Source organism: Scyliorhinus torazame, chromosome 10 (genome assembly GCF_047496885.1).
Source record: "Scyliorhinus torazame isolate Kashiwa2021f chromosome 10, sScyTor2.1, whole genome shotgun sequence".
NCBI classification, from domain to species: Eukaryota; Metazoa; Chordata; class Chondrichthyes; order Carcharhiniformes; family Scyliorhinidae; genus Scyliorhinus; species Scyliorhinus torazame.
Window position 1 is genome coordinate 78,993,384 of NC_092716.1, and position 17,362 is coordinate 79,010,745.

At 44.6% G+C, this 17,362-nt stretch overlaps 1 protein-coding gene across 1 annotated transcript in view; it reads left to right on the forward strand.

The window, feature by feature from the left end:
• The first annotated feature begins 3,518 nt into the window (after positions 1–3,518).
• The window catches only part of slc12a4 (solute carrier family 12 member 4), a 231,030-nt gene continuing 217,186 nt past the window's right edge, over positions 3,519–17,362 (forward strand). The window contains exon 1 of the mRNA XM_072518277.1: positions 3,519–3,886. Within this exon, the coding sequence (XP_072374378.1) occupies positions 3,721–3,886 (166 nt within the window). The 5' untranslated portion in view covers positions 3,519–3,720. The remainder of the gene's footprint in view (positions 3,887–17,362) is intronic.

Sequence of the window (17,362 nt, forward strand, 5' to 3'; positions counted from 1 at the left end):
GACGCCGGCTTGGCAGCTGGAGCGGTGTGGGTTGCTCCAGTGCCGTGTTGGCCCCATGTAGGGGCCAAAATCGCTGCTCCTGGGGGCATGTTGACGCCATCGAGAAACGCAACGGTGTTTACGACGGCGTCAACACTTAGCCTCAGTATCACAGAATCCCGTCCCCTGTTCCAAGGAACAATTTCAAACACACTCTATGAACTCTCCCTCAAGGCTACCTTATCAATTTCATTAATCCAGTGTGTATGCACTTAAAGATCCACCATGATTATTGTCATACCTTTCTTACTGCCCCCTAGTATTTGGGGTTTACATGGCGTCCTACGATAAACCACTGTTAGGGGGCGTCTCGATTGCTCCCACCAGGGACTTTTTTCCCTCACCATTTCCTATTTCTACCCAGACTGATTTGGCATCTTAATCTCCAGTGCCTATATAATTTCTCACTAGAGGATTGCTCCCTTCATTTATTAACAAAACTACGCCACCTCCTTTTACTTTCTGCCTATCCTTCCAAAACACAAAGTACCCTTGGATATTCAAATCCCTGGTCTCCTTGTAACCATGCCTCAGTAATCGCCACCAAATCATACCCCGTTGTTTCTATTTGCGCTGTTAACTCATTATTATTCCAAACCCTACGCATATTCAGATACAACGCCTTTAAGTTTTTCCAATTATTAATTTTCCCTACTCTTGTACGATTCACTGATGTAAGATGATATTCACGTGCTCTGTCTCTTCCTTTCATGATCTGGTAATGATTAGCCTCATCATTAACCTGTATTCGTACCTTCTCCTTACACCTTGATGTTTAAATTTCCATGCAACAGAATCCCCCCAATCCCATCTCCAGTATTTAGTTTAAAGCTCTATCTACAGCTCTAGTTATTTGATTTGCCAGGACATTGGTTCCAGCATGATTCAAGTGGAATCAATCCCAACGGAACAGCTTCCTCTTTCCTCAGTACTGCTGCCAATGTCCATTGAACTTGAATCCATTTCTCCCAACCAACATTTGGGCCACACATTTATCTCTTTCATCTTATTGACCAATTAGCTCGTGGCTCGCACTGTAGCATAGTGGTTAGCACTGTTGCTTCACAGCTCTAGGTTCCCAGGTTCAATTTGTATTTGGGACACTGCCTGTGCGCAGTCTGCACGTTCTCCCTGTGTTTAAGTGGGTTCCCTCCGGGTGCTCTGGTTTCCTCCCACAAGTCCTGAAAGACATGCTTGTTAGGTGAATTGGGCATTCTGAATTCTCCCTCTGTGTATCCGAACAGGCGCCGGAGTATGGCAACTAGTGGATTTTCACAATAACTTCATTGCAGTGTTAATGTAAGCCTACTTGTGACTATAATAAAGATTATTATTATTATTAGATGATTACCTAGATGATTAGCAAGAATCACAAACCTGTTGGACAAGGGTAGCAGCTGAAGCTCCTGCAGTGCTGCCTTTTGGATCCCTCTACCTGCCTCACTCATAGTCACACCTTCCTGTCCGTGACTACTGGCCAAATTCTACTGATAGTTAATCTAAGGGATCTGAAACACAGCATCAAAGTAACACCCCCCCTTCCTGATGTGTCGCAATGTTTGAAGCTCGGACCCTAGCTCATTAACTCTGAGCTGAAGATTCTCCAGCAACCGACACTTGCTACAGATGTGGTCACGGAACCACAATGGGGTCCACCAGCTCCCACATGTTGCAGCTACAACACATCGCCTGGTCCTGAATTGCTTTAAGTAGATTATCAATTTGTGTTTAATTTTACGACTGATCTTTAGTTTTCACTCTATAATTTTTCCTAAATAACCTTCAATTTTAAAACAAGTCAGAAAAGGTAGAAGAGAGAAATGCTCACCTACCAATCACTTACCTGTGATACCACACAAACTTGTTCACCCGATGCTGTAGGACTGCTGCAGCTTATCCTCCATCTCTCCAGCCTTGGTCTGCTCCTGCCCCCACTGACCTGTGGACGTAGTGAGGAAAACAAGACACAGCAATATCTCCTCCTCTCCCCCCCCCACCCCCCCCAATCCCCCCAACTTTTATTCTTCTTAGGCCTCTCTTTCATGATAGATGGTAAGAGATTATGATTTATTCTCTTAAACTCCCACACTTACCTCCACTCCCAAGCACTCTCTGCAGCTAGCACTATTAATTCATTAATCACACTATATTCAGAATTTAATAAGAGACCCAGAAGAAAGCACATGAACAACTGAGAGAGGAGAAACATCCTCAGAAATATAGCGCCTAGGAATACCAGAGACTGGGAATGTAGAAGGAATGTATATGTAAACATTATATTTAAATATTCAACCTGAGAATGAAAAAAATGTGGATGTTAAACGGGTGTGAATATTGGCTATTTTGTTGGTATATTTTGTTTTTTTCATGCAACTGAAACAAAGACATGGACAATGTAGCATTTTACAGAAAAAAATCTGATCAATATATGGGACCTTGGAAACTTTGATGATCCTCCTTGGAAAGGCACTTACCAGGGCCCACGACTCCTTTATAAAGCTGGCAGCTGCTAACACAGAAATTCAAGATAATAATAATCTTTATTGCCACAGGTAGGCTTACATTAACACTGCAATGAAGTTACTGTGAAAAGCCCCTAATCGCCACACTCCAGTGCCTGTTCGTGTACAGAGGGAGAATTCAGAATGTCCAAATTACCTAATAGCACGTCTTTCGGGACTTGTGGGAGGAAACCAGAGCACCCGGAGGAAACCCACGCAGATACGGAGAGAACGTGCAGACTCCGCACAGACAGTGGCCCAAGCATGGGACCTTGGCGCTGTGAAGCAACTGTGCTAAACACTATGCTACCGTGCTGCCCTTGGGAAATGAGTTATGAGTATATGAAGGAACGGTGAATAGTAACCTAGTACCATTTATGTATTTCTTAGTTAGGAAAGCAGCACAGAGATGTAAAGGTTGACTGGCTTGGTTTTGAGTTTAAAACAGTGTTAAGTGGATGTCTAAATACACTTTGACAAAGAGTCATCGGACTTGAAACGTTAGCTCTTTTCTCTCCCTACAGATGCTGCCAGACCTGCTGAGATTTTCCAGCATTTTCTCTTTCATTTCAGATTCCAGCATCCGCAGTAATTTGCTTTTGTCTAAATACACATTTTGGTACTCCAAAATTGTTGAATGTTGAACCAATAATGTTTTCCTATTGTGACGGTGATCTGAGGAGTGATTACCCCACACAGCCAGGCTGTGAGTGAGCAGCAGGAGTTACGGGCACTGAAGCTGCAGCCACCATATGTCGGTTCACACTTTAAATTTCCCTCCTGAAGGGGCGCAACCAATGGGCGCTGGGCGCAGGCGCGCGGTCTTCTGGGAGTTGCAGTCAGGGGCCGCCGCTGCCGCAGGGACGGTGCGAGGGGGTGGACTACAACCCCCAGGCGGCGCTGCGTCCAGCCGCGCATGCGTCCGGCCCAGGAGCCCCAAATACATGGGGGAGGCTCCAGGTGGAGGAGGCGAGTGGTGTTTCCCGTCCTTGATGTCGTTGCCAATGGTGACGGGGAGGGAGTGAGTGAGGGGCTTTCGAGGGAATGGAATAGAATTACCGCCGGAATCGAGATGATAATGGAAGAAAGTAAAGAGTGTTGTCTCTAAACACTATGAAAAGTTTACCTTGAGCTTCCTTCGTGTTTGAGGAGCGGCTCCGGCTGGAGCTCCAGGTCAGGCATGTCGAGGGGCAGGTTCATCATAACCTTCATTAAAGGCAAAAACAAGCGAGGGAGGGAGGATGGCGCCCACGAGGAACATAAACAGGACTCCTGTGTCTTCGGGGAGGAAGTTAGAAGAGGCGAGACTTCTGCGTCGGTGACAGGAATGACCTCCAGTGGAACAGGTGGGACTGCTTTCAGGTGTCTCAGCAATGGTAGCTATTCTCACCTTTCAGTGCCAACTTTGGCTCTGCTGTATTTAGGATTAGGGCAAGCTACTGTATATTTTCTGAACCAGACTGGAGAATCATAGAATTCCTACAGTGCAGAAGGAGGCCATTGACTCTGAACCAACCCTCTGAAAGAGCGCCTTACCTAGGCCCACTCCCCGCAAACCTGTGATACCTCCTAATCCTTGGACGCTAAGGGGCAAATTAGCCAATCCACCTAACCAGCATCTTTCGACTGTGGGAGGAAACTGGGCACACGGAGGAAGCCCATGCAGACACTGGGAGAAAGTGCAAACTTCACATAGACAGTCACTCAATGCCAAAATCGAATCTGAGTCCTTGGTGCTGTGAGGCAGCAGTGTTGAGCAGTGCAAAGACTGAACCAGGAGGCGCAAGCTAAAATAGTGAACTTGGTACCAGACCAGGTATGGAAAGCAAAGCAAGGACAGGGAAAACAACAAAGAAATACTGTATTTTAAAATCTCCAACAATAATTAATCCGGGTTGCGGGTTCACATTCACAATCCAGAGACTTGAGCACAAAAATCAAAACTGACACTCCAATGCAGTACTGAGGGGGTGCTACATTGGCAGTGGTGCCGTATTTCAGATTAGATGTTAAACTGAAGCCCTGTCTGCCCTTTGAGTGGGGATAAAACATTTCTGTGGCACTTATTTTTGTTGTTGAAGATGTCGGACAGCAGGGTGCACTGACCAATGTTTATTCCTCAATCAACATCACAAAAAGGTGATTATTGGTGTTTGTGGGAATGTATTTGCAAATTAGTTGCCTTGTTTCCGATGTTACAACAGTAATTACACTTCAGAAGTAATTCATTGCCGTAAAGAGTTTTTGGATGCCTGGGGTTGTGGAAGATGTTCCATAAATGCAAGTCTTTCTTTATAATCCAAGTTGACCCCCCTGTGCACGGTCGAGGGTGTGCTGCATTGTCTGAGATGGTGTTTTTTGAGATGAGACTTAAATCAGAGGCCCTGACTGCCTTCTCACATGGAGTCAATGATTCCATAGTGCCAATTGAAAAGAGAACAGTTGTCTTTGGTATCCTGCAAAATATTTATCTATCAAGCCATAATACTAAAACAGAATGGACTAGATTTTGCTGTGAGAATAATAGTTCGGCTGCCAGTGCTCACCTTATTTATGTGAATATCGGACCAACCTCCTGCCATCACATGGAGCTACAGGCGGTAATCAGGAAGTTGCTGTCCAAGATTTGACCCTTTCCTCCTTGAGCTTTCCAAAAATGGCATCTCACCATTCTAAAGTATTGACTGGTGTGGTGTTCCTGTGTTTACCTCAAATATAGGATAAACTTGCCAAAAATCTTCGGGCATATCCATTAACAGTGTAGTAAGTCTTAATTACTGCTCAATAACATCTCTTGTACTGAAAATTATCATTTGCGAATGTTCAATCACATTTCATCAGATTTTAATTATTGTTGGAGATTTAAAAATACATTCCTTTTCCTTTGTTGTTTTCCCTATCCTTGCTTCGCTTTCTGTACCTGATCTGGTACTGAGTTAACTATTCTAGCCTGCACCACCTGGTGCAGATGCCTTAGTGTGAGGGTGCTGTGTCATTTGGACATTTGATGGATTGTAGCTTGCTGTGCAAAATGCCAGAGAAACACTCTAGGTAAGTACAAAGTCTAATGAGCAGTGTCACCCGCGACAAAATCTGGGCCATTATCTGCTCATTATCTCATTGCTGTTTGTAGCAGCTTGCTGTGTGCAAATTGCCTGCTGCATTCCCCTATATTACAAGGGTGACTGCATTTGAAAGTATTTCATTAGCTGTAAAGCATTTTGGGACGTGCTGAGATTATGCAAGATGTAGTACAAATCTTCCATTTTCCTTATTTCTCTTTTATTGAAATCCATTGTAAAAGCCATTAATGGTCATTTTTTGTACTCCCAATATGTTTGGCCACTTTGGAATCTCTTTATTATGGATACCATCCTGTGTTCACTCTGCTTTCTCTGTAATGTGTCTATGCCGGCAAGGAAATAAAAAAACACTGCTCTAATAGAAACGGAACATTTCTTCATTTTGGAGTTTAGATTGTTGTAAATTACTTGCGATATTATAGATGTAATTTTACCTCCCCAGAAATTCTAGTCACCACTGAATGTCTTTTGTTTATATATCTCTAAGTTTATAAACTGAATAATGTAAGCAACTTAATTCTAAAACATTCCTCCTATTACGAAGAGGAAATGGTTAATTTCTTTTTCGAGATATGAATGGCATTTCGTTTCAGAAATCATCTTTCATAAATGGTATTTCACACATTGTTCCTTGGAAGAACATCTGGCCATCTATTTAATTTCAAACTCAAACTGTTCAAATAATTATCTTGTGATCATTTTTTTTTTGTTAAAATCACTTTTTTTCTCTTACTGCCTTGTTTTTGTGTCTTGTGTGAAATATATTTTAACCCGATCACAAAATCATTGAAGGGTTACAGCACATAAGGGGACCATTTGGCTTATGGTGCCCATGTTGGTTCTTTGTAAGAGCAACTCATGGACCCATTCTTCCATAGCCCAGGATCTTATCCAGTTCTCTTTTCCACGATTGAACCTGCCTCCACCACACTCTCGGATCATGTGTTCCAGATCCTAGGGTGCATAAAAATAGGATTTTCCTCATGTTACCTTTTGCTTCTTTTGAAAATCACTTTAAATTTCTGTCTTCTGATTCTCAACCCTTCTGCCAATGAGAACAATTTGTCCCCATCTACTCTGTCCAGGTCTTTCATAATTCTGAACACCTCTGTCAAATTTCCACTCAACCTTTTTTCTGCACTCAGGAGAACAACCCCAACTTCTCCAACCTATCCACATAACTGAAGTTCCTTACCTCTAGATTGATTCTCAAACCGTTTTTGGACCATCTCTAAAGCCTTCATGTCTTCCTACGCGTGGTGCCTAAAATTGGGCACCGTACTCCAGTTGAAGCCAAACCAGTGTTTTATAAAGGTTCATCGCATCTTCCTTAATTTTATAAACTATGCTCCTATTTATAAAGTCCAGGATCCTTTATGGCTGTTTAACCACTTTCTCAATGTTCCTTGCATTCTTCAGTGATTTGTGCACATATACCCTCGGCTATCTCTGTTCCTATACCCTCGGCTATCTCTGTTCTTATACCCTCTTTAGAATTGTACGCTTTATTTTATATTGCCTCAACTCGTTCTTGCTAGCAAAATGTATCACGTCTCTGCATCGTCGATTGGGAAGAAATCAAAGATTGAGAATTATTTTTTCTAATGTGCCATGCAGGATAGTAGACGCAAAGCATTGAGGTACGTTTCTAAAAGGTTTCATACAATGGGCACTGAGGTCATGGGATGACATTTCACCATCTCTTTGTATCATCCATTTTTTCTCATTTCCTTTATGCAGAACAGTGTTGCATCATTTACATGGATAATTTTTTATCATCAAAGTGAAGTTTCTGTCAGTTGTGCAAAATGTATTTTTCTCCCTAAACTGTGCCTTAAAAAAAAAAAGAACAAGAATTTTGCTTTTATTTGGTTTGATGTTTCATGTCTAGATGTGTACACCGCGATGGGCTACACATCTCTTGCTTCCCTTTACTTTTTTATCTGTGCTGTAAGCTTTTACATCAATCATTATCATGTGCTGATGTGAATGCTGAGGATCTTGCCTGTGTTCAGCCGACTTGTTGTGTCGACTGACTTGTAAAACTTCAAGGAAAAAGAAGCAACTGAATAGCAATATCTTGGTTCAGTTTCATCAGTCTGTTATGTTTTGCACCAAAATGACCTTTCACAAAAGCTATATCCATGTTGCGTGGAGGTGCACTCTATTTCACTGAAGGAAGATACAGTTTTTTGTTTTAATTTTAAACAGGAGCCGGGATTCAGTGCTCATGAGGTGACTTGGTGAACTTATCTGGATAAGTCATTGTGCCTGACAAGTGAACAAGCCAAATTTCAGTATCTTTATTGACATGACTCGTGGGTGCCTTTATGACTGATAGTTACGCACTCTTACAGAAGCTGGATTTCTGATCATCTTTGGTCCTAGATGATCAATTGCTTGAGCTTTACAGTAGTGGTTTGCTGTTAATTTTATATTAATGAAGCAATTCAGTAAATAAGCAGGTTGTTTAAATCCTGTTTAAATTATGACAAATTTGGCACCAGTTAGAACATTACACATTTGTAGCTGTTGGGAGACCCCAAGGGTCCATTTAAACTGAAACAGAGTCCCGTGTCGTGTGCGTCGGGTGTTTCCTAGTGCAGGCAGCGCCATGAAAAACCCAGCTATCGAACAGGACTTTACTTCATTTCTGGGCCTCGGCAAGGAATGCCCCACTCTACTAACGCACTCCTCCACTAAAAAGCTCAGCTCGATCTCGAAACCACCCACTGCGGCCTCTGGAACCCCCCCCCCCCCCCCCAAATCACTTAGAAGGGGGTCATCGTGCCCCCGCACTCCACCTTGTAAGGGCAGGGCATCCCTGGACCTGATCCCCAGCATGGGCAAAATGTCATCTGGGCACCTTGGCACTACTAGCCTAGCACCTCGCGTGAGATTTACCGGCTGCAACCCGTCCCGAGTTGGTGCGGCTGTTTTTGATTTTGCCTACTCTATTGGATGTGAATCTTTGGATGATCTAGAGTTTGTGGAATGGGTTGTATAAATGCAAGCATTTTTAAATTTGGGTAAAATTCTTGAATTGTGACTCAATCTGAGTTTATAGTGGCAAGAGAATCTCCATTGAGATAAGATTCTTTCATTTTAGTCAAATCTGTTTGTGCGGTTTGGGTTCTATTTGGACTCCTGAGCTATGAAATATTTGGAGAGAACAGGGTTCCTCCTTACCTTGCTCTTTAATTTTTGCATTTCTAATTGAGTTTTGAAATTTAGATGCTTTGATTGCTGTCATAATCAGGCTAGTTAAAGTTCAATCCAAACAATGTAAACCGACTTTTCCAACTGGTCAGACTGGTGACTACAATGTAAATTGTCTACTGTAGATATGGACGGTTAATACAAAGTCACATTTACTTGGTGAGTCATCTGGGACCACTCCTGCTAATGTGGGCAAGGTAACACGCTGCTAATGTCACAAACTATTGATGGTGGTGACCTAATCTAAGGTGGCAGACCTTGCACCAAGTAGCAATGGAAGAAACAGTTTGAATTCCTGATTGGGGGGCTTTGAATTATAGGTATCCAGTCAAATCCCTTATTCAAGGAGATGTCAGAGATACTCCTTGTATAAAGGGGGCATCTGTTTTACTTTGAAAGCCAGAGATCAGTAGCTCATAGGATGTTGATTATGCTGATCATTTAAAGTACTATTAGTTGAAATAGTAGGTGGGATCCAGATTGTGACGTCTTGTGAGATCTTGCAAGGCGTAGCGAGCTGGGTAAATCTCACGAGAGGCCTCTCGCGTGTCATGTCCAGAATCTGGCGCAGTGAGGCTGTTAGATTTCGCCCAGGAAGTACAAGAACAAGGAGGTTAGGTTGAATTTGTATGATACTGGTTCAACCTCAGCTGGAATATTACATCCAGTTCTTGGGGCCATGCTTCGGGCAAGGTCTGCAGTCATTAGAGAGAGTGCAGAAAGGATTCATCAGAATGCTTCCAGGGTAGAGGAACTTCATCTATGAAGATAGATTGGAGAATTTGGGACTGTTTTCCTTGGAGAAGAGAAGGCTGAGAGGAGATTTGATGAAGGTATTCAAAATCATGAGGGGTCTGGACAGAGTAGATGGGGAGAAACTGTTCCCATTCGGAGGCTTCTGGACAGAGTAGATGGGGAGAAATTGTTCCCATTCGTTAAAGGATCAGAAACGAAAGGGCACAGATTTTAAGTAGTCGGCATAAGTGAGGAAAATCATTCTCTCATCCAAGTGGTTTGGGGTCTGGAATGCACTGCCTGAGGTTGTGGTGGAGTCCGGTTCAATTGAAGCATTCAAAGGGAATTAGTCTTATCTGAAAAGGAAGAATATGCAGGGTTACAGGGAGAAGGTGAGGAATGGATGTGGGTAAATTGCCCATTTGGAGAGCGGGTGCAGACATGATGGGCCAAATGGCTTCCTTCTGTGCTGTCTTAATTCTGTAATTTTGTCCATAGCTAACTTCCAAACGTAATTGGACAGGGATAATTCAGTGTATGTGTGCGCAGCAAGCAGCTTTAAAACTTGTGATCACGATCGATAAAAATATTTGACTTGATGAAATATTAACATTTTTGACAAAAGTTATTTTATAATTGCTTGCTTTCTTAAGGAATGTAATTTCAGTCCAGAACTCAAGTTTGATGTACTCAGTGACCATTATATACTTTCAGCTGATGTTTGCTCATTTAATACAATTGGAGCGGCATGGTGGCACAGTGGTTAGTACTGTTGCCTCACAGCGCCAGGGACCTGGGTTCAAATCTGGCCTTGGTGACTCGATGTTCCAAGTTCCTCCCACAATCCAAGGGTGTGCAGGTTCGGTGGACTAGCCATGATAAAATTACCCCTTAGTTGCCAGGGATGTGCAGGTTATGTACAGTTATGTGGGTAGGGAGTGGGGCTAGTTAGGGTACTCTTTCAGAGAGTCGGTACAGACCAGATAGGCTGAAATGATTGACCAAATTGAAGAAACCATGTAGGAGTCGGTATAGGATTGTTTTTTTGAAAAATATTTTTATTCTCCATTTTCTTAAGAATATACCACCCACCAACAAACAATAAACGGTAACAAATACAATGTCAATCCCCCTACCAACAACAACGATCCCATCCTCCCACCACCCCCCAAATAACGGCCCACCTGACAATACAAACATCAAATAAAACTAAACCTCCGAGGGAGGAAAAAAGAAAAAGGAATCGCCCCTGGTCACCGTTGACACATATAGTCCAACCCCCCTGCTAATATTCAATGCCACCCAATCCCCGAAAGAGTACCGTGAATTGCACCCATGAATTGCAGACACCCACCCCCTCCCAGACTCCTCCCCTCCACTTCCTCTTGTAAACTCCTCCCCCAACCTCGGTTCCTTCCCCCAACGTTTCACCCCGGCTATACTCACAAAACTTGTTCTACCAGACTCCGATGGCCGCAGCCCCTTCCCCCACCTCACTTCCGTTCACTGGCCAGCTTAAACCGGCCAGCGTCGAGGCCCCCACCCGGGTCTCCTTCCCCCTTCCCCGGTCCCAGGAAAACCAAGAAATCCCCTTTGGCACACAACCCCAGCATACACAACCAGGCCCCAAAGAACCATCATTGCAAATGAAAGTCCCAACTCTTCCCTTGTCCAAATATACAGCACCGACTCATTTAGTACATACACCAACACGCAGTGAAAAAATAAAGTTACATGAGGCTACGTCGGTACATGACCCTCTCTCAGTCCCATTTCTCAATTCTGCCATAGTCCTTCTGCCTTCGCAAACTCCTCCGCCGCTTCCGCTGTCCCAAAATAAAAGTCCTTGGATTTGTAGGTCACCCTCAACTTAGCTGGATATACTATGCCGCACTGCACCTTGCTGATGTACAGTGCCTTCTTAACCCGGCTGAAGGCAGCCCGGCTCCTCGCCAGCTCCACCGTAAAGTCCTGGTATATGCATACACCAGCTCCAGCCCACTGCACCACCCGCTTCTGCTTTGACCAGCACAGGACCTTCTCCTTCACGCTGTACCTACGGAAACACAGTTACTACTCTTGGCGGCTCACTCGCCTTTGGTATAGGCCTCCACGACCGATGAGCCCGATCCAGTTTGTATTGAGAGGGATCGTCCCCTTCCCCCAATAGCTCCGCCAACACCGTGGCAAAATACTCCGTCGACCTGGGGCCTTCCATCCCTTCGGGCAGACCCACAATCCTCAGATTCTGCCACCTGGATCTGTTTTCCAGATCTTCCATTTTGGCTTGCAGACCCTTGTTTTTCTCTGTCACTTTCCGCAATTCCTTCCCCATCAAGGCGAGTTGATCACTGCTGCGATATTCCACTTCATTGTCTCACCTTGCTCCCGCACCTCCGCCGCTGCGCTTGATACCGCCGCCCTCACCGGGGCAATCGCCTCCTCCACCAGCACTTTCAATACCACCCCCATCTCCTTCTTCGCTTCCATGTGCTTTGTGAACTGTTTTTCAAGTTCCACAACCATCACTTTGGTCATTTCTTCTGCTGTGAGGGATGCGGCGTCCCCTGGTGCTCCAGCCTCCGCTTTCCTTACAGTTCCTGCGCTGACTTTTCCACTCACTGGCGGACTTTAATTAACCCTCTTTTTCACGCCCGTTTTTCCCCCCCCAAGCTTGGACATATCTCCTCCCTGTGCCTTCTTACAGCTTTTTCAGCCTCCGTTGCCCCTGGGACCGCGCGTTAAAACCCCAAAATTTCTATTCCCGAGCAGGAGTCCTCCAGTGTGCGGCTGCCTCCCGCCCGCCGTCACCGGAAGTCCCCTCTGTATAGGATTGTTAACTGAAGAAAACTTTGTGAAATTTACTGAATTAACAGTAGAGGGCTCTAGGGCTAAATTAAAAACTGGTGAAACTAACAGCACTCAACATTATTAGAGTAAATTGAACAGCAACCTCTGATGAGTTGTGCGCGTGTACCTTACACAGAGACTCTGCATTGAAACACGGTGAATTGCGGGTACTTGCATGATATATGCCCACTAAACGTGCCAGGAAAAGTTGGGGCTTGCCTGTTGAAGTATAAGTGAAATTTTAGCAGTGTGACAAATCTTAATTATTACCAAACAGTTTCTCTGGCACTGAAAATTAACTTTGCAAATATGAAGTCATCCTTTAGATTTTAATTATGGTTAGATCAAATTTACTTTCTTTTGTCTTTTCCTTTTGCTCTTAATTCAGTCTCTCTTCCCTCTTGATTTCTCTTTTTACACCTGATTTTTGCATCCTTTAATTTTCTCACCTTCAGTCCTCCCTATTTTTATTTTCCAACCCATAAATCTCATTAGTTAAGGAAATACTCTATTCACTCACACCTATATTGCTCGCTTGCCCTCATTGCTGTTATCAGCCTGTACTTTCAGCGGTTTTGTGGGCAAAAATATTTTGAACTGAGAGGTGCAGGGGCAAGTCTAACAGTCAGCAGATGCTGTTGGATGGCCTGCTGCAGTACATACTAACGCATTAGATGGAAAAGTAAAGTTATTAATGCACACCTTGCTAACAAGTTCAGGAGATTTTTTAAAAAGGCATGAGTTAGAAATCTCGAGAATTTGTTGGTCACTTTAAAGCAGGATAGAGACGAGCGCTCTGTGGATAACATTCCAGAGCTTGGGGCCAAGGCAGCTAAAGTGAAGATTAGATGAATGAGCTGCAATATCGTGTAGATTTTATAATCTACACAACTTTGTAAGTTTAAAGCAGGATAACGAAACAAGCGCTCTGGATGACATTCCAGAGCTTGGGGCCAAGGCAGCTAGAGTGAAGAGTAGATGAATGAGCTGCGGTATCATTTTATAATCTACATAATAACTGAAGTTATGCTGCATTGTATAGATGTCCCTATCACCATGGGGATCTTAAATTGCACATAGGTTTTGCAGCTGTTTCAGTGTTGCTCCACTGCTTTAAATCCATTGTATAAAACAACTTGAGTGAATTCAGAGCATCATTAGCCTTGATTCATAGTATCCCTACAGTGCAGAAGGAGGCCATTTGACCCATCGAATCTGCACTGGCCCTTGAAAAGAGCACCCTACTTGAGCCTGCTGCTCCACCCTATCCCCGTAACCCAGTAATCCCACCTAATCTATTGGACACGAAGGGACAATTTAGCATGGCTAATCCATCTAACCTGCACATCTTTGGACTGTGGGAGAAAACCCATGAAGACACTGGGAGAAAGTGCAAACTCCACACAGTCACCTGTGGCCGGAATTGAACCCAGGTCCCTGGAGCTGTGAGACGGCAATGCCAACCTCTGTGCCACTGTGCTTCCAGTAGAAGCAGTTGAAAAAAATAGATGTACTTGTTCATATTTTTAATCCCCATGGTGCATGGAATATTCTTTTATATTATAACTGTGGTTAATATGGAAATTTTAATATATAGATTTAGCGTTTGTTGCAGTAATGTTATTAAAAGAACTTCGATTGAACTATCCAGATTATGGGCGCGATTTACCAGCCTCGTCCCGCTCGAATCGGAACAATGGAATCCTCAACATCGACTCTGGACCGCATGAAGTCTCATGGCTACAGGTTAAACATGGGCAAGGAAACCACCTACTGATTACCAGAAGGCTGTGGAGGCCAAATCACAGAGTGTCTTTAAGAAAGAGATAGATAGGTTCTTGATTAATAAGGGGATCAGGAGTAATTGGTAGAATACAGGAGAATGGGGTTAAGAAACATATCAGCCATGCTTGAATGACAGATGGGCAGCATGGTGGCGCCGTGGGTTAGCCCTGCTGCCTCACGGCGCCGAGGTCCCAGGTTCGATCCCGGCTCTGGGTCACTGTCCGTGTGGAGTTTGCACATTCTCCCCGTGTTTGCGTGGGTTTCGCCCCCACAACCCAAAGATGTGCAGGTTAGGTGGATTGGCCACGCTAAATTGCCCCTTAATTGGAAAAAAAGGAATTGGGTACTCTAAATTTATGAATTAAAAAAAAAAAATGATTGAATGACAGAGAAGACCTGATGAGTCGAATGGCCTAATTCTGCTCCTATGTCCTTCGGTCTTATGGAGGGTATCCTCAATGAATCAGTGCTCCTCCATATTGAACACCATTTGGAGGAAGCACTGTGGGTGGCAAGGGTGCAGAATATGCTCTGGGTGGGGGACTTCAGTGTCCATCACCAAGAGTGGCTCAGTAGTACCACCACAGGCCGAGCTGGCTGGGTCCTAAAGGACATAGCTGCCAGACTGGGACTGTAGCAGGTGTGAGGGAACCAACAAGAGGGAAAAACATACTTCACCTCATCCTGATCAATCTGCCTGCTGCAGATGCATCTGTCCATGACAGTATTGGTAGGTGACCACCACACAGTCCTTGTGGAGACGAAGTCCCGTCTTCATGTTGAGGATACCCTCCATAAGGCCGAAAGACATAGGAGCAGAATTAGGCCATTCGACACATCAGGTCTTCTCTGACATTCAATCATGGCTGATCTGTTTCTGATATCTATTCTCCCAATTACCACAGATCCCCTTATTAATCAAGAACCTACCTATCTCTTTCTTAAAAGACAACCAGTGATTTGGCCTCCACAGTCTTCTGTGGCAGAGAGTTCCACAGATTCACCACCCTCTGGCTGAAGAAATTCCTCCTCACCTCCGTTTTAAAGAGTCGTTCCTACAGCTGAGGCTGTGGCCTTGCGTTCTAATTTTTCCTACTAGTGGAAACATCGTGTTGTGTTGCATGACCACATGGGATAGACTTCTAACATATCTAGCAACTCAAAACTGGGGCATCCATGAGGCGTTGTGGGCCATCAGCAGCAGCAGAAGTGTATTCAACCACAATCTGCAACCTCATGGCCCAGCATACCCCCCACTCTACCATTACCACCAAGCCAGGGGGTCAACCCTGGTTCAATGAAGAATGCAGGAGAGCATGGCAGTGCAACATCAGGCATACTGAAAAATGAGGTGTCAACCTGGTGAAACTACAACACAGGACTACTTATGTGCCAAACAGCAAAAGCAGCAATTAATAGAGCTAAGCAATTCCACAACAAATGCATCAGATCTAAGCTCTGCAGTCCTGCCACATCCTGCCATGAATGGTGGTTGACAATTAAACAACTCATTGGAGGAGGAGGCTCCACAAATATCCCCATCCTCAATAATGGAGGAGCCCAACACATATGTGCAAATGACAAGACTGAGCATTCGCAACAATCTTCAGCCAAGTAGATGATCCACCTCGGTCTCCTCCAGAGGTCCCCAGCATCTCACATATCAGTCTTCAGCCAATACGATTCACTCCATGTGATATCAAGAAACAGCTAGAGGCACTGGATACTCCCAAGGCTATGGGTCCTGACAGTATTCCGGCAGTAGTACTCCAGATTTGTGCTCCAGAACTTGCTGCACCCCTAGCTCAGCTGTTCCAGTACATCTACTCAGCAATGTGGAAAATTGCCCAGGTGTGTCCTGTATACACGAAAGAGGATAAATCCAACCCAGCCAATTACCATTATCGGTCTACTCTCCATCAACAAAGTGATGAAAGGAGTCATCAGCACTATCAAGCTGCACTTACTCAGCAATAACCTGCTCACGAATGCTCAGTTTGGTTCTGCCAGGGTCACTCAACCCCTGACCTCATTACAGCCTTGGTTCAAACATGGACAAAAGAGCTGAATCCAGAGATGAGTAGAGAGTGACTAACCTTGAAATGAAGGCAGCATTTGACTGAGTATGTCACCAAGGAGCCTTAGCTAAACTGGAGTCGATGAGAATCAGGAGGAAAACTCCGCTGGCACAAAGGAAGATGTTGTGATGGTTGGAGGTCAATCATCTCAGCTCCAGGACATCACTGCAGGAGTTCCTCAGGGTAGTGTCTTAGGCCCAACCATCTTCAGCTGCTTCATCAAAGACCTCCCTTCCATCGTAAGGTCAGAAGTGGGAATATTTGCACATGACTGCAAGTGCAAATATGTTCAGCACCATTCATGACCGACCCTTGAAATAATGAAGCAGTCCATGTCAAATGCAGCAAGACCTGGACAATATCCAGATTTAGGCTGACAAGTGGCAAATTACATTCGTGCCAGGCAACGACCATCTCCCACAAGAGAAGATCGAACCATTGCCCCATGACATTCAATGGCATTACCATCACTGAATCCCCCACAATCAACATCCTGGGGGTTACCATTGATCAGAAACTGAACTGGACTAGCCATATTAATACTGTGACTACCAGGGCAGGTTAAAGGCTAGGAATCATACGGCGAGTAACTTACCTGATCTTCTCCCCCCCCCCCCCCCCCCCCCCCCCGCCTCCCCCAAAGCCTGTTCACCATCTAATAATAATAATCTTTATTGCCTCAAGTAGGCTTACATTAGCAATGCAATGAAGTTATTGTGAAAAGCCGAAGTAAGGAGTGTGATGGAATACTCTCCACTTGGCTGGATGAGTGCAGCTCCAATAACAGTCAAGAAGTGTGACACCATCCAGGACAAAGCAACCCGCTTGATTGCTCCTCCTTCCACAAACATTCAAACCCTCTACCACCGTGAACAGTGGCAGCCATGTGCACCATCTACGAGGTGCATTGCAGTAACTCACCAGTGCTCCTTAGGTAGCAGCTTCCAAACCCACAGCCACTACCGTCTAGGACAAGAGCAGAAGATACCTGGGAACCCCACACCCGGCGGCTCCCTTCCAAGTCCCTCATCACCCTCACTTGGAAATATAGCGCCGTTCCTTCTCTGTCACT